The 18,333-nt window shown below is 43.2% G+C and overlaps 1 protein-coding gene across 2 annotated transcripts in view; it reads left to right on the top strand.

Moving 5' to 3' along the window:
• The window catches only part of LOC135547637 (band 4.1-like protein 5), a 40,638-nt gene extending 29,369 nt beyond the window's left edge, over nucleotides 1-11,269 (top strand). For both annotated transcript variants that reach the window (XM_064976814.1, XM_064976813.1), the window contains 9 exons: nucleotides 3,750-3,910; nucleotides 4,328-4,413; nucleotides 5,521-5,649; nucleotides 6,705-6,769; nucleotides 9,030-9,111; nucleotides 9,244-9,336; nucleotides 9,451-9,516; nucleotides 9,681-9,826; nucleotides 10,430-11,269. In XM_064976814.1, coding sequence (XP_064832886.1) covers nucleotides 3,750-3,910; nucleotides 4,328-4,413; nucleotides 5,521-5,649; nucleotides 6,705-6,769; nucleotides 9,030-9,111; nucleotides 9,244-9,336; nucleotides 9,451-9,516; nucleotides 9,681-9,826; nucleotides 10,430-10,496 — 895 coding nt within the window. In that variant the 3' untranslated portion in view covers nucleotides 10,497-11,269. The remainder of the gene's footprint in view (nucleotides 1-3,749; nucleotides 3,911-4,327; nucleotides 4,414-5,520; nucleotides 5,650-6,704; nucleotides 6,770-9,029; nucleotides 9,112-9,243; nucleotides 9,337-9,450; nucleotides 9,517-9,680; nucleotides 9,827-10,429) is intronic.
• Nucleotides 11,270-18,333: the final 7,064 nt, after the last annotated feature.

The following is an 18,333-nucleotide window of genomic DNA, read 5'->3' as shown; positions in this document are numbered from 1 at the left end:
GCTAACCTCTTCTCCTCTCTCCCTCAGTTTACCCTCATTAGCCTCCACCAAACACACTCCCAATCACTCCAGTTACCATTAACTGCCTGCCTTCCCACTAACCTAACAAAAATGCATGACAACAACAAGCACGTTTCTAATTAGCTAGCCATAGTAGCTTTAAAAAAAAAAGGTTTCATTGATGTTAAGTTGTCCTCCATGTCTGTCTGTGTAATGTTCCTGTTACCACCTCTTTGACCTCTGTTTCACACTCATCTATACACACCTCATCATCCACCCTCTATAGAAGTACTGCGAACATCAATATTAAGATTTCTGATTAGTACACCTCTAGCATTCCTTCTTCAGCGGTCTTTGAAGAGCGGTTCTCCTAGTTGTACAGGTATAGAGTTGCCTGCTTCTTCAGCGGTCTTTGAAGAGCGGTTCTCCTAGTTGTGCGGGTATAGAGTTGCCTGCTTCTTCAGTGGTCTTTGAAGAGCGGTTAGCCTAGTTGTGCGGGTATAGAGTTTTGGTGAATTTCAAGGACAGAAACCCATGGACAATATAGAGACAGATGTAAAAAATGTATACTATATACTCAGATATAAAAATGACCCAAGATACTATAGATTGCCATAGAGTACCTGTTAATTATCAAAATTACAGAAGATTTGATTAACATTGGTAAATAAACAGTAGCTTTGCAATCCCCTAGGCATTCATAAGTATGACAAACACTCTCCACTCACATTGACTTTGAAACGGTCAACATTGGAAGAGATGTTTCCTATCTGCCTAATCTCAGCTAACCCTGAACTAAAGTTTCATGTAATTGGTCATCTGCTCGATTAAGTTCTTGGTCCATACATGTTAGGAGAAGATCTCAAGAAATACTAGAATGATGAGCGGAACTGGAACGAGGTGCTCCACGAATGTCCCCTTACGAAATTCAAAAGACGCTAACACCTGCGAAATTCAAGAGACGCTAACACCTGCGAAATTAGGTAACCAGTGATGGGGAAAAACTCAAAATACTGCTGCTGTTATCATACACATCCCATTCAGTCCCGACGGATTGTCTCACTTTCCACGAAAGATTACGGTCTGCCGATTTTTAATCTGTGATTTGAAATGCGGTGCTTCAAGTCCACTGACGTAGTTGTGTTAGTCAACCACACTCTAAAGAATGTCACGACTATTCATGTCTCTGAGATCATCATGCAGTGATGTCACAACATACTGTATGTAGTGAATTATATCGGGAACTTCCATCACTCCATAGGTTATTTTCAACAGCAATGGTGACACATAGTTAGGTCTCTCTTTCTCAATGCTGTTGTAATACTATCATGTAAGTGAATGCTGACTTCAGGGACCTCCCGTTTACCTATGTCTTGCACTTGGTAGGGACACAGACTTTAGTTTTCAGAAAGAATAGTCACTCACAGCTGATTAGTCACTGAACACCTAATACAGCAGAACTTACAGAGAAGGACTTGCCTGTATCTCCTCTCCAGTCCTCCCTCCTCATCTGCTCTGCCACTCCTTCTCTGTAAGTTCTGCTGTATCTCCTCCCCAGTCCTCCCTCCTCATCTGCTCTGCCACTCCTTCTCTTCCACACACTCCTGTTTTTGACTCCTTCACCATACCCCCTGTCTTCTCCTCTCCTCCGCCCTTCCTGTCCAGGCCTCACCCTTCCACCATGCAATGCTGACCCTTCTCCTGGATGTGGGTGAGTGGACGGACACCACTGCCCCCTGTCCCACCCTGGGACACTAGGCTAATACTCAACAAGAGACAGACCAGACAGAGCTCTGTGTGTCTCAGGGGCACCTTACCTGGACGATTCTCTCTCTACTCCTGCCCATTCCTCCTCCTCCTCACTCAACCACTGCCATGAACCCCCTCCCCACCGAAACCATCTGGGTCTGGCAAGATGGTATTGGAGGGAGGAACAGTAGAATAGAAACCAGTCTGTAGGCAGGAACCAAGAGGAGAGAGGGAACATGAACCCACTGGACCACTGTTCTGTTCAATTATAGACAGACTGAAAGACTTATGTCTCTGAAGAATGACTTTATATGATATTTCCAGGGATATGAAGTGTTCCTCTTGTCCTCACTTCCCCAGTTGTTTTATCTGTTACATATCATGTTACTGCCTGCTGTCTGTGTGTATTCTCAATCATCCAACGATTTGATTCAACCCACGTTTTTACCATTGTTGATTTTAATCTGTTTTTGGTACGTTTTATTGATCTGCACATGTTTCAGTCTTGCCTTAATCGGTGTTAGGTTAATGCACAAACTATGAATCCATAGAGGAATCCATCTTCTAACAGTGTACTTACTGTAAACTCCTCGCTATTTAATTTTGTAGTCTAATAATTCTATATTATTTCTATATATTAGCAGTACTCTTACACAGCTCTACCAATGATTTTTTATTATTATTTTTTTCATTTTAAATTAACTTCCTGTTTATATTATTAAGTCGCGTTAACAAAGGTTGTCTCAGTATTGTAATTTATTGAGACTTCTGATAATGAACAGAAATAAAGCGCCCAACTCCAGATGGGAAGTGAGTAGGCAGTTGTTGTTTTATATAGTTTCAGTGTAAAGTGCACTGCACTCAGTCATTTGTATACTTGTTTGTTAAATTCTGTAGAGGCAACAAGTGCTGTTCGGCTGTATTATGGCCAGTGATGTCACTAGTCCCTGAGGTGTAATTATTAGTAGCTGGCAGCATCTTATTTACTACGAAAGAGGCAGATGTCGTCTCTATGACAACTGAAACCAGTTGTATCAAAGCCTCTTAGGCTGCGTTTAAACAGGCCGCCCAATTCTGCTCTTTTGTCTAATAATTGGTCTTTTCCCCAGTCACATCTTTTCACATCGGATCTTTTTCACAGCTGATCTGTTTTGCTCAAAAGTCTAATTAGTGAAAAACATATCAGAATTGGTCTGCCTGCGTAAACGCAGCCTCTCGGCCTGTAATCTCACTGCAGTCACATATGGAATGTGATCCGCTAGCTAGTACACCGCCCCCTCTATCTACTCCCTCTATCCCCTTCCCTCCCTCTCCAACTCCCTTCTCCCACCAGTCTCCCTTTCCCTCCCAAACTGTGTGTAAAGAGTTCTCAGACCATTGTTGTTCTCCTTACATGCAGTTTGTATAGATGATGCCATTGTCGTGTTACATGATGCGTGGTGTGTCACGTCTACAGGACTTGAGGCAGTAGGTGGTAATATTTCCCTCAGCTTTCACCGTGTCTTTGTCCTCAGGCTGCAGCCAAGTGTAAGCTACGCCCTGCTGGTCTCACGTCAAGGCCCTCTTTGATGTAGAGAACAATCTACTTCCTCATTACCATACAGTTACCTGAGCTAACTCTAGGCCTGATAAAGGAGCTGTTGACTTACAAGTGTAATTCTGGATATGGCCAGTTGATTTCAGGATGAGTCGTGCATGGTGCTGGCTCTGAGCCTCATTCATTAACTGTCACAGTGGGGCAGAGTCTTCCGTCTTTCTCATCCAGTGTTCACAGGTAAGTCATACTCATGTTGTGACCCTGTCTTTCTGTACCAGGTGATTTGATCAGAGGGGGGGGGGGACCTGGGCCCAGTAACTACCCTGGAGGTTGTTAATTTTGTTGTCAGATCAAATGCTCTGGAAAAACTCTGCTTGTATAGCAGTGTCTCCCTCTCATGCCTGTATCTGTGTGTGTGTGTGTGTGTGTGTGTGTGTGTGTGTGTGTGTGTGTGTGTCCGCAGCATGGCCTTGCCACTCGTAGCCGATCTGCTGGAGACATGCGTTAATGATGTCACCCATACACCCGTTCCCATGGCGACAGCAGGCCTGTCTGAGGAGGCGGGGCTAAGCATGGCTGCCTCCGCCTCCAGCCTCACAGGGGAGGAGAAAGTCTCTCTTGCAGGTGAGCTTTCACACAGTCATGCCAAGGCTGGACTTACTGCATAACACCAGTCATGTCATATGTTTAGTAGGTAACCTTAGTAGTAGTACTTGCCTCGTTAAAAGTACTCCCCCTGCAGAGGAAGTTGTGTTCGGTAAGGTTGTATAATGTCAAAAAGAAGTGCACTGCCTTGCAAATATCCTGCCTACCAAATATCCTGCCTACCAAATATCCTGCCTACCAAATATCCTGCCTACCAAATATCCTGCCTACCAAACACAGGATGTCTGTTATGGGAGGCTTGGTACACAAAAGATGGTCACTGGTGTTATTGAACGTGCTGAATAGAACTATGAAATGTATTCCACAGTGAAATGTTCTGTGTGCTTCACCAGGAGTGTTACTGATAGTAAAGACGTGTCCGTGTTCCTTCAACAGAGGCGGCAGCGCGGCTGAAGCAGCTGGAACTACACAGTCTCTCGCTCCCTGTCCCTTCCAGAGCCAACCTCAACATGAACAACCAGGTCAATGCACTCAGCTGGTAGGGAGAGAGGTAGGGAGAGAGGTAGGGAGAGAGGTAGGGAGAGAGGTAGGGAGAGAGGTAGTGAGAGAACACACACACACCGCCCTCTAACAGGGAACAAAGCCTGGTTAGTGTCAGTCAGACGAGCAGCGCTGCGTTGTATGGGAAGGGGCAGAGAGCTGCATGGACCGTCTCTCTGGGAAAAAGCTAATGTGTGATGGTTTTTGATTTGATGTGTGCTGAAAGGCAGGGGGCTTGCCAGGAGTGCTGGTTTTAGTTTCACAGGGACCCTAATTGGCTCCATATGCTGAGGAAGACAGTAGGCCACTTTGACAGGCTAATGTATGGACGCAATGACAGACAGGGAGCAACTCAGTGGGCTGGGGAGAAAGGGTGAGGGGGGAGCCATTGTAGGGGTGGGGTGGGGGCCCATTGTGGGGGTGGGGAGTCATTGTAGGGGTGGGGTGGGGAGCCATTGCAGGGGTGGGGTGGGGAGCCATTTGCAGGGGTGGGGTGGGGAGCCATTTGTGGGGGTGGGGTGGGGAGTCATTTTGTGGGGAGTCATTGGGGGTGGGGTGGGGAGCCATTGTAGGGTGGGGAGCCATTGTGGGGGTGGGGAGCCATTGTGGGGGGGGGTGGGGTGCCATTGTGGGGGTGGGGAGCCATTGTGGGGGTGGGGAGCCATTGTAGGGGTGGGGTGGGGAGCCATTGTAGGGGTGGGGTGGGGTGCCATTGTAGGGGTGGGGTGGGGTGCCATTGTAGGGGTGGGGTGGGGTGCCATTGTAGGGGTGGGGTGGGGTGCCATTGTAGGGGTGGGGTAGGGTGCCATTGTAGGGGTGGGGTGCCATTGTAGGGGTGGGGTGGGGGCCATTGTGGGGTGGGGAGCCATTGGTGGGGTGGGGAGCCATTGTAGGGGTGGGGTGGGGAGCCATTGTAGGGGTGGGGTGGGGAGCCATTGGTGGGGTGGGGAGCCATTGTAGGGGTGGGGAGCCATTGTAGGGGTGGGGTGTTTATCTTTAAGGAAGGTGAAGGGCAGAGATACTGTAACTACAGCCTTTACAGGAAGATACTGTAGCCTAACTGTGTGTGTTGGTCCCCCCCCCACAAGGAGGAAGTGGTGAAGCTCACAGAGGAGTGTCTGAACAGTGTGGCTAGCAGCTCTGTGCCTTCTCCACTTTGCCCCCCAGAGGACCTGAAGAGGAACATTATCAAAGCCCAGGCACAGGCTGCCCTCAAGGTACTGAACACCAGCACCACAGAGTTTTGCGGTACTGTCCTCTAGGTACTGAACACCAGCACCACAGAGTTTTGCTGTACTGTCCTCTAGGTACTGAACACCAGCACCACAGAGTTTTGCTGTACTGTCCTCTAGGTACTGAACACCAGCACCACAGAGTTTTGCGGTACTGTCCTCTAGGTACTGAACACCAGCACCACAGAGTTTTGCGGTACTGTCCTCTAGGTACTGAACACCAGCACCACAGAGTTTTGCGGATACTGTCCTCTAGGTACTGAACACCAGCACCACAGAGTTTTGAGGTACTGAACACCAGCACCACAGAGTTTTGCGGTACTGTCCTCTAGGTACTGAACACCAGCACCAGAGTTTTGCGGTACTGAACACCAGCACCACAGAGTTTTGCGGTACTGTCCTCTAGGTACTGAACACCAGCACCACAGAGTTTTGCGATACTGTCCTCTAGGTACTGAACACCAACACCACAGAGTTTTGCGGTACTGTCCTCTAGGTACTGAACACCAGCACCACAGAGTTTTGCGGTACTGTCCTCTAGGTACTGAACACCAGCACCACAGAGTTTTGCGGTACTGTCCTCTAGGTACTGAACACCAGCACCACAGAGTTTTGCGGAACTTCCAGGAACGCTTCGAAGCAGGTTCCACAGACCAAGACGGGGTTGGGAAGTCAATGGGAGAAGTGATACATTCTTTCTTAGTTGTTAATTTTAAAACCCATTTACATGTTTCTGCCCATAAGCTTAGCTAGCCACCGTCGCCATGACATTGCCTACAAGCGTGATCAGGGATTTCTATTGGAGGAGCAGTTTCTGCCTATCTTCATACTGTCTGTGCTAGCACTTTGTCGATGAACACTCAGAAATTATCTTGGTGCAACATAGAAATGGTACAGGGATGCTCGAGGAAGTATTGTATAAGTGCTGTAAACTTTTGGATAACCAGGAAGTTGGGTACAGTGGCAAGTTTCTTTTTGAAATACACGCAACCTTACACATTGATTGTATTATACCTCCACTGATGTTCTGTATGTTATAGAGCTCCCTGGAGGAGCACGTTGTGATGGGGGACAAGAACACCAATGTACAGGAAGCTGCAGCCAGGTGAGTGAGGACACCGTAAAGAGTCACTACGGTTGTGTTCCTAGTCTCTACCCTTTAGTGTGCAATCTTTCACTTCCCCTCGTGCATTCAAAGCATTGGATGATCACGCTTCATTGTACGATATTTGATGACAAAGGAAACCTCAATCTTGGAATGTCACCAAGCCTCCCCTGTCTCCATCTCCCTGGAGTCACCCCAACACTCCACAGCCAGCCTAAGCCAGTCACAGCCTTCCTCCAAAGCTCATTAACAGCTAGAATATTTATGAGGGTTCTTGGCATAATTCTGTTATGACATCAACGGCTCATTCCCAGGGGGGGAGGGGTTTCAATGTGTTCTTTCTTAATGCTTCTTGAAGTAAACTGTGCAGTGTTCATATGGTTTAAATTAGAACTGGTGAGATATTGGTGTGTGTTTATGTGTATGTTCCATGTGCTTGCCAATGTTCAGTAGTTGGGGTTTAAGTTGGATGGTGTACAGTAGTTAGGGTGTGTGTTGGATGGTGTACAGTAGTTAGGGTGTGTTATGTTGGATGGTGTACAGTAGTTAGGGTGTGTTATGTTGGATGGTGTACAGTAGTTGGGGTTTATGTTGGATGGTGTACAGTAGTTGGGGTTTGTGTTGGATGGTGTACAGTAGTTGGGGTTTGTGTTGGATGGTGTACAGTAGTTAGGGGGGTTTGTGTTGGATGGTGTACAGTAGTTAGGGGGGTTTGTGTTGGATGGTGTACAGTAGTTGGGGGGTTTGTGTTGGATGGTGTACAGTAGTTGGGGGGGTTTGTGTTGGATGGTGTACAGTAGTTGGGGGGGTTTGTGTTGGATGGTGTACAGATGGATGGTGTACAGTAGTTGGGGGGTTTGTGATTGGATGGATGGTGTACAGTAGTTGGGGGGTTTGTGTTGGATGGTGTACAGTAGTTGGGGGGTTTGTGTTGGATGGTGTACAGTAGTTGGGGGGTTTGTGTTGGATGGTGTACAGTAGTTGGGGGGTTTGTGTTGGATGGTGTACAGTAGTTGGGGGGGTTTGTGTTGGATGGTGTACAGTAGTTGGGGGGTTGTGTTGGATGGTGTACAGTAGTTAGTTGGGGTTGTGTTGGATGGTGTACAGTAGTTGGGGTGTGTGTTTGTGTTGGATGGTGTTCATTCACTGACAGAGCAAAAGTATCTAGCTACAGCCTTATACCAGTGCTGGTGTAGGCCTAAATCAATATGTTTATGCAACAGTATCTTCTGAATCTGAGAGGAATAGGCAAAGAATGAATATGTTAGCTACATGAAGTAAGAGAGCGTATTTAATGTAGCCAAACATTCTAGGGTCCCATTCCCCTGGGAAACACTGTCCAACACTTTGGTTCCTACCCTGTCACAATAATACCTACATAGAGATCCTATTAGTATTCTAATGAATAGTAATGCGAATGCCTCCCTGGCTTCTTCATCTGTGGTCATTGTTATATTTCCATGATTCCAACAGTTGATCTAAATCGGAAGTCAAATCCAAATTGCAATATTTGGTTAAAAATAAGGCCTCTATTTTTTTTTGCACATATCGTGCAGCCCTTTGTCCCAGCAGCCCTTTGTCCCAGTGTGGAATTATATATTGTAAAATGAGATGGACTTTTGGTTTAAGCTTAATTTGTTTTATACTGTTCAATCAGAATGGAGAAAGCTCCATTGTAATAACTTGTAGAATCTATGTGTTGCCACCCTGGGTCATACACATCTCATAAAGCACATTTACAACTTTTATTATTCAAAAACATTAAATACCGTCATACTGTCAAAAATCACCTCATGAGGAGGAGATATTTTGGCCATATCACCCAGCCCTATGTGAGACTAAGAGTGGGGCACACCCAGGTTAGAGGGGGCCACCTGTCCAGCAGTCAGGACTACAGCTCCATCTGACACTCATTTAAGGATATATAGATTCTAGTCAGCATTGTTAGCAAGCGTTCTTTAGTCTACTAGGCTATAGGTTGCAGCACTCAAGACCAAGACAGTGTTTTTACACAGCTCTCTGCTGCCGTCTGGTGGATTATGGGAATCATAGCTCTCTGATACCATCTGATTGAGCATGGGAATCACACTCCTGCTAATGTGACATGACTCAATTCTGCCTGGATACATGACTTTGCATATTAAGCACTTGTGAGGATTGTGTCCATTGGTAATGTGTATGTTAGCCTTGCTATTGTTCAGTACTTCCTCATCAGATCCCATAGGAATGAATTAAACTCTTGTCCCTCTTTCCTCATCAGTGTTGAGATGTTGGCTGTGGATCTCATGCAATCAGCACCTATGATGCCCCTTGAAATACTTGACGGGGGGCAAACAACAAAGGTAATCAATTAATCTGTGTTTTGCTTTTCCGGTTACTCTCGTGCATTAAAATGGAAACTACATCTGAATGCACAGAGAATTGTATGCCTTTTTTTGTGGGAATGTGATATCCATTGGCTTGTCACTATGCAGGCCAAACCTGAGGAGCTGAAGATGCCCACCCCTCCGTCACTGCGGGCCCCGCTGAGCAGTAACCTGATAGACTTCTCAGACCCAACCCCAGTAGTAAGTCTATAGACCCAGTCTGCTGCCTCACGCTTCAAGCGGCTGTTATCTTTGGCCTCATTGTGCCAAGTGATAGGTGTTTGAGTGTAACTCTTCAGCATTCTTCTCTTGTAGTCACCGCCACCATCAGTGCAATCCAAGCCCATGATGTCACCTCGCTGGATCATCCCTGCTGCTGCAGTGAGTACTGATGGACTTTCACTGTCCTCCAGGCTTTAATGCTCCTGTCTGTCTTTAGCCTGCCTGTCTGGCCTGTGTTTAAGTACGTCAGTCTACCATCCCTACTGTAGCTGCCTCAGAGTCTGACACAGCCAGTCCACTTTCCTTCTCCCATTCTAACACAGCCACTCGCTGCCATCTTTACGGACGGCCTCTTTGACCTTGACCCCTCTGCAAAGACCGCCGCCCCTCTCCGACCTGAAGGGGGGGCTCTCACCCCAGCCCTGCACCCCCATCTCTCCTCTCAAACGCACAATGTGATTGACACCAGGTAACTCTGTCGTGGCACGTCGTCATCTCTACCTTGTCCTAATGTTCTTTAGGTCGTCTCATCTGGACATTGTGGTCATCGTTGCTATGTGTTTTTGGTGCCATGCCATATGCTGTGTTGTAAAGAGTAGACAATATAATTCTCCATCCTGTTTAATAATTGAAGCCTGTAGTGATTAACATCCCCATTTACTAATTATGGTCCTGATGAGCTTCTTGAAATAGCTTGGTGAAAGCTGGAGCTAAATGTTTAATTTCCCACTACATCTCTACAGAAGTTATAAAGTTTGGCTGTACTGCTGAATAACGTCTGTTCGTTAAGATGAATGTTGTGACCACTACAAGTTAGTAGTGATCACATCAGGTAAATGGAGAGATGAATGGTGCAGGCAGGTCTCCTGGAACAATATGCATAGATTGATGGATGTGAACTGTCTTGTGCAGTTTCTCATTACGTTGTGATGTTCACATGCATCACATTATACTGGCTAGCAATACAATATTCCTATTCTACTAGAATATTACTATGATACATTACTTTATGTTGTGCACACTGAAAAGTAGGTGTTCTGGGCTTTTTATTTAGTTGTTCTCCTCTCACCAGCATTGTGGCCCAGCCACCCAAAGAGCACGGCACCAAGCACAAAGGTCTGTTGACCACTGAGCTCTGAGTGGGAACCAGGGAGGGAGCTAGCTTCTACCCTCCTCACAACGAATACTTCCTACTCCTGGTGTTTCCAAACTAGGGGACTACTTCCTACCCTGAGCACATTCATCTCCTACTGCATTCCCAAACCTGGGAAGTTCCTGCCCTAGCAATCAAGAGATTGGATCATTGTAATTCCTCGTCTCACTATATTCCAGTTTGGAGCAGTGTTTTTCTGTTAGTACCAACGTTGGTTCACTGCTTCTTGTCATAAGAATTCCTACAAAGTGCACAGACTCCCTTTTAGAAATGTTTAAAGCAGGAAGAGACTGCAATAAGTGCTAAGGAAGAGGACATCTGTTCCTCAAGCCACTGAACGACACTGGAGCACTGGACCTGAACTCTGAGAAGATGTGAAACAATGACTTTCTACTAACGGTTTTTTGTCCTGTTTTTTTTTATATATATATTTTTCTTTTTAAATTTAAAGTCATACAGAGTGAATCCATCAAGTACCAGTGTTCAGTTAGGACCTGAATCTGATTAAGACTCAGTTATCAGAGACAACAGCAATATGTAGAATGCAGACATGAATTTAGCCACATCTAAAATGTTATTCCTATTTTGTGTCTATATAAAAATGCTGTAGCTACAACCTGCCTTAAGCTAGCAGGATGTTAAATTATGATCGCATAACTTTACACAGTAAGAAAATACTACCACTACCACTACTAATCCTACCACTACTGTTACTAATACTACCACTACTGTTACTAATACTACCACTACTGTTACTAATCCTACCACTACTGTTACTAATACTACCACTACTGTTACTAATCCTACCACTACTGTTACTAATACTACCACTACTAATACTACCACTACTGTTACTAATCCTACCACTACTGTTACTAATACTACCACTACTGTTACTAATACTACCACTACTGTTACTAATCCTACCACTACTGTTACTAATCCTACCACTACTGTTACTAATACTACCACTACTGTTACTAATACTACCACTACTGTTACTAATACTACCACTACTGTTACTAATACTACCACTACTAATCCTACCACTACTGTTACTAATACTACCACTACTAATCCTACCACTACTGTTACTAATCCTACCACTACTGTTACTAATACTATCACTACTGTTACTAATACTACCACTACTGTTACTAATACTACCACTACTGTTACTAATACTACCACTACTAATCCTACCACTACTGTTACTAATCCTACCACTACTGTTACTAATCCTACCACTACTGTTACTAATACTAATCACTACTGTTACTAATCCTACCACTACTGTTACTAATACTACCACTACTAATACTAATACTACCACTACTAATCCTACCACTACTGTTACTAATCCTACCACTACTGTTACTAATCCTACCACTACTGTTACTAATACTACCACTACTGTTACTAATACTACCACTACTAATACTATCACTACTGTTACTAATCCTACCACTACTGTTACTAATCCTACCACTACTGTTACTAATCCTACCACTACTGTTACTAATCCTACCACTACTGTTACTAATACTACCACTACTGTTACTAATCCTACCACTACTGTTACTAATCCTACCACTACTGTTACTAATACTACCACTACTGTTACTAATCCTACCACTACTGTTACTAATACTACCACTACTGTTACTAATACTACCACTACTGTTACTAATACTACCACTACTAATACTATCACTACTGTTACTAATCCTACCACTGCTGTTACTAATCCTACCACTACTGTTACTAATACTACCACTACTGTTACTAATACTACCACTACTGTTACTAATACTACCACTACTGTTACTAATACTACCACTACTGTTACTAATACTACCACTACTGTTACTAATCCTACCACTACTGTTACTAATACTACCACTACTGTTACTAATACTACCACTACTGTTACTAATACTACCACTACTAATACTATCACTACTGTTACTAATCCTACCACTGCTGTTACTAATACTATCACTACTAATCCTACCACTACTGTTACTAATCCTACCACTACTGTTACTAATACTATCACTACTGTTACTAATACTACCACTACTGTTACTAATACTACCACTACTGTTACTAATACTACCACTACTAATCCTACCACTACTGTTACTAATCCTACCAGTACTGTTACTAATCCTACCAGTACTGTTACTAATACTATCACTACTGTTACTAATACTATCACTACTGTTACTAATACTACCACTACTAATACTAATCCTACCACTACTGTTACTAATACTACCACTACTAATCCTACCACTACTGTTACTAATCCTACCACTACTGTTACTAATACTACCACTACTGTTACTAATACTACCACTACTAATACTATCACTACTGTTACTAATCCTACCACTACTGTTACTAATACTACCACTACTGTTACTAATCCTACCACTACTGTTACTAATACTATCACTACTGTTACTAATCCTACCACTACTGTTACTAATACTATCACTACTGTTACTAATCCTACCACTACTGTTACTAATCCTACCACTACTGTTACTAATACTACCACTACTGTTACTAATACTACCACTACTGTTACTAATACTACCACTACTAATACTACCACTACTGTTACTAATCCTACCACTACTAATCCTACCACTACTGTTACTAATCCTACCACTACTGTTACTAATACTACCACTACTGTTACTAATACTACCACTACTGTTACTAATACTACCACTACTGTTACTAATACTACCACTACTGTTACTAATCCTACCACTACTGTTACTAATACTACCACTACTGTTACTAATACTACCACTACTGTTACTAATACTACCACTACTAATACTACCACTACTGTTACTAATCCTACCACTACTGTTACTAATACTACCACTACTAATACTACCACTACTGTTACTAATACTATCACTACTGTTACTAATACTACCACTACTAATACTACCACTACTGTTACTAATACTACCACTACTGTTACTAATACTACCACTACTGTTACTAATACTACCACTACTGTTACTAATACTATCACTACTGTTACTAATACTACCACTACTGTTACTAATACTACCACTACTGTTACTAATACTACCACTACTGTTACTAATACTACCACTACTAATACTAATCCTACCACTACTGTTACTAATACTACCACTACTAATACTAATCCTACCACTACTGTTACTAATACTACCACTACTAATACTAATCCTACCACTACTGTTACTAATACTATCACTACTGTTACTAATCCTACCACTACTGTTACTAATACTATCACTGCTGTTACTAATCCTACCACTACTGTTACTAATCCTACCACTACTGTTACTAATACTATCACTGCTGTTACTAATACTATCACTGCTGTTACTAATACTAATACTACCACTACTAATACTAATCCTACCACTACTCTTACTAATACTACCACTACTAATCCTACCACTACTGTTACTAATCCTACCACTACTGTTACTAATACTATCACTACTGTTACTAATACTACCACTACTGTTACTAATACTATCACTGCTGTTACTAATACTATCACTACTGTTACTAATACTACCACTACTAATACTAATCCTACCACTACTAATACTACCACTACTGTTACTAATACTACCACTACTAATCCTACCACTACTGTTACTAATCCTACCACTACTGTTACTAATCCTACCACTGCTGTTACTAATCCTATCACTGCTGTTACTATCACTACTGATACTAATCCTACCACTACTGTTACTAATACTATCACTACTGTTACTAATCCTACCACTACTGTTACTAATCCTACCACTACTGTTACTAATCCTACCACTACTGTTACTAATCCTACCACTACTGTTACTAATCCTACCACTGCTGTTACTAATCCTACCACTGCTGTTACTAATCCTACCACTACTGTTACTAATCCTACCACTACTGTTACTAATCCTACCACTACTGTTACTAATCCTACCGTTACTAATCCTATCACTACTGTTACTAATACTACCACTATTACTACTGTATCTAGGCCTATACTGTACTTTAGTTTTCATCTTACTGAGTCCACTGCTTACGACTGGAGTGTCTGTGTGTGATGGTAGTATCTAATCATGTAGTCTTGACACTGTTTCTGGCTGTGGTCATCAATGACAGGTGACATGACTCATAGGCCTATTGACTCTGTCAGCCTATCACAAACTGTCTCTCCATTGGTTCTTTTCCACACTAAGCCAATCACATACAGGATCTCTGGTGGTAGGAAGTTGTCAGTCAACTGTATTATTCACTAACGTAAGATGTAATTAAATGTATTTTAGATATCAGATGGGCGGTAGATCAGAAGTAGGTATTTGCGAGACGATGTGCAGTAGAGGTAAAAGCAGAAGACATTTTTAAATACAGTTAATTTGAATGAGTGATCTGTGAATAACACCCATCTCAACGGAAAGACTTAAAACACATCACGTTTAGTTTTTTAACTTAAAATAGCCACTCTGAGAAGATGTGAAGTGTTCTCTCTCTCTCTGTGTCATGAATATAAACTCAGCAAAAAAAGAAACGTTCTCTCACTGTCAGCTGCATTTATTGTCAGAAAACTTAACATGTGTAAATATTTGTATGGACATAAGATTCAACAACTGACATAAACTGAACAAGTTCCACAGACATGTGACTAACAGAAATTGAATGTGTCCCTGAACAAAGGGGGTCAAAATCAAAAGTAACAGTCAATGCAGCTGGTGGCCACACCAGATACTAAGTACTGCAATGCATCTCCTCATGGACTGCACCAGATTTGCCAGTTCTTGCTGTGAGATGTTACCCCACTCTTCCACCAAGGCACCTGCAAGTTTCCAGACATTTCTGGGGGGAATGGCCCTAGCCCTCACCCTCTGATCCAACAGGTTCCAGACGTGCTCAATGGGATTGAGATCCGGGCTCTTCGCTGGCCATGGCAGAACACTGACATTCCTGTCTTGCAGGAAATCAGTATGGCTGGTGGCTTTGTCATGCTGGAGGGTCATCTCAGGATGAGCCTGCAGGAAAGGTACCACATGAGGGAGGAGGATGTCTTCTCTGTAACGCACAGCATTGAGATTGCCAGCAATGACAACAAGCTCAGTCCGATGATGCTGTGACCCCCAGACCATGACGGACCCTCCACCTCCAAATCGATCCCGCTCCAGAGTACAGGCCTCGGTGTAAGGCTCATTCCTTTGATGATAAACGTGAATCCAACCATCACCCCAGGTGAGACAAAACCGCAACTCATCAGAGAAGAGCACTTTTTGCCAGTCCTGTCTGGTCCAGCGACGGTGGGTTTGTGCCCTTTGTTGTTTCCGGTGATGTATGGTGAGGACCTGCCTTACGACAGGCCTACCAGCCTCGCTCAGCCTATTGCGGACAGTCTGAGCACTGATGGAGGGATTGTGCGTTCCTGGTGTAACTCGGGCAGTTGTTGTTGCCATGCTGTACCTGTCCCGCAGGTGTGATGTTCGGATGTACCGATCCTGTGCAGATGTTGTTACACGTGGTCTGCCACTGTGAGGATGATCAGCTGTCCGTCCTGTCTCCCTGTAGCCCTGTCTTAGGCATCTCAGTCAGGACATTGCAATTTTTTGCCCTGACCAAAAATCCTCATGCAGTCCTCATGCCTCGCAGCATGCCTAAGGTACATTCACACAGATGAGCAGGGACCCTGGGCATCTTTCTTTTGGTGTTTTTCAAAGTCAGTAGAAAGGCCTCTTTAGTGTCCTAAGTTTTCAATGAGGACCTGGTATCGGTTTGTTGGGACTGCGGGAGCTGTAATTCTGCCTTTTCTAACGCTCGATGGCAACATTAGGTGAGGTTTGACTGTGACATTAATTGCCTACCATCTGTAAGCTGTTAGTGTCTTAACGACCGTTCCACAGGTGCATGTTCATTCATTGTTTATGGTTCATTAACAAACATGGGAAACAGTGTTTAAACCCTTTACAATGAAGATCTGTGAAGTTATTTTGGATTTTGACTAATTATCTTTGAAAGACAAGGTCCTGAAAAGGGGACGTTTCTTTTTTTGCTGAATTTATCAACTAATTTGCCTGGCAAGAACATTCTTTGTCATATTATTGAATTGCATCAGAGATTGTAGAGATGGTGATTGACCAAAATGAGTGGTCTTTTTTTTTTAAAGCTCTGAGAGGAAACTCTTCTCAGTTTTAAACATACCACATTTTCTCTCTCTGCTGTTTGAAATTGTGCTTCACCGTGTAAGTGCACTTGTGCTGTAGCTCTCCTTCCTTAATTTATTCCTCTTTTTGTAAGACCTTGTTATTCGCACTGTATTTAAGTGTATTGTAGATGTGTAAAAAAAAAAAAAAAAAAACTGCTCTCGATAGTCACCATACCGATTTTGTATCTTGTATGTACATTGACCGTCATTACTTTTTAAAGGATATGTAGGCTAGTATGCCAGTAGTAATTTTGTACAATGTAGTAAATTCTGTAAGTAAAAAAAAATATATATATATATATATATATTATTAAAAAAAAAACGTGTGAATTCTTCCATTTAAGATCTCTGGTCTTTGAGAAAATGTTTATCTTCCTGTACATGCAGTATTATCATAAATTATATGTCCGTTGGCATCGATTCATTGATTTCCTATAGAGCCTTTCCAGATGCTCCAAGACTCACCTCTTCCACCACCAATGTGTAGCACCCACTTGGGGGGGGGGGGTCAGCAACCATTTCTGCCAGAATGCTCACCACACATCAACTATCGGGTGGAGAGATTAATAATCTATGCCAATGAGGATCTGGAGCGGTTTGTTGGGACTGCGGGAGCTGTAATTCTGCGTTTATATATTCTAACGCTAGATGGCAACATTAGGCGAGGTTGGACTGCACTACTTAATCGTCAAGCTTGCGCAACCTGTCTGGTTTAACCCCTTAAATCCAATACCATAGGTCAAACGTATTATCTTTAAAAAATATATATATATGTTGAAGCCTATGAACTTTGACATCACATCGTGTAGTAGGCTAGGATGGAAGTCATTTTTATTATGTCAACAATGACACCAGGATGATACTGATCACTTTTCCCAGAATGAAGTGTTCATTTTGAATGTGTAACAGGCACGTTAGTCACAATTTGTTTTATGTACAGTACTGAATGTAATGTAGTCCCTGCAGCAAAGTCGGCCTCTGCCTATTGCTGCGTTCAAAACAACTGGGAACTCGAACAATGTGAGGTCAAATCATGACGTCAGTGATCTTCAGATCGGAAAGTCGGAGCTCTAGAAAGAGGCCCGAGTTCGCGAGATCAAATCGATTGTTTTCCCCAGACGTGTTTTGAACACACTGAAGTAGGAAGTCGAGATTTCCCAGTTGCTTTGAACGTGGCATTACCCCCAGAATAGTTTACCGACATCGGGGATAATCGACTAGATACAGCTGCGTACCGATTTCAGGGGGCCGGAACATATTTTAAAATAATTGATAGACTGCAAATTGACCCCAAGAAGCCCAAACATATACATTTGCCTAAAACCTAATAATTTTAAACCTTGCTGACATTTGTATACTTGGGAATACTTTGGAACAGATTTCCAAAATTAAAATTAATTTGAGTTAATTTGCTGGTGTTTTATGTCCCCCCAAAAATAAAATATATTTGTTTTGCTCAGAACGTGGGGCGTAAAATCAAATCACCCTCGTTGTGTTTAGGAACCCTGGTTTACATTCTGGTTATGGTCCCTTAGCTCTCTCACGCACTCTCTGTTGGTGTCAGTCAAGAGAA

Source organism: Oncorhynchus masou, chromosome 10 (assembly GCF_036934945.1).
Source record: "Oncorhynchus masou masou isolate Uvic2021 chromosome 10, UVic_Omas_1.1, whole genome shotgun sequence".
Classification (NCBI taxonomy): domain Eukaryota; kingdom Metazoa; phylum Chordata; class Actinopteri; order Salmoniformes; family Salmonidae; genus Oncorhynchus; species Oncorhynchus masou.
Note: the sequence above shows the minus strand (reverse complement) of the source record. Positions and strands in the feature narration are given on the sequence as shown.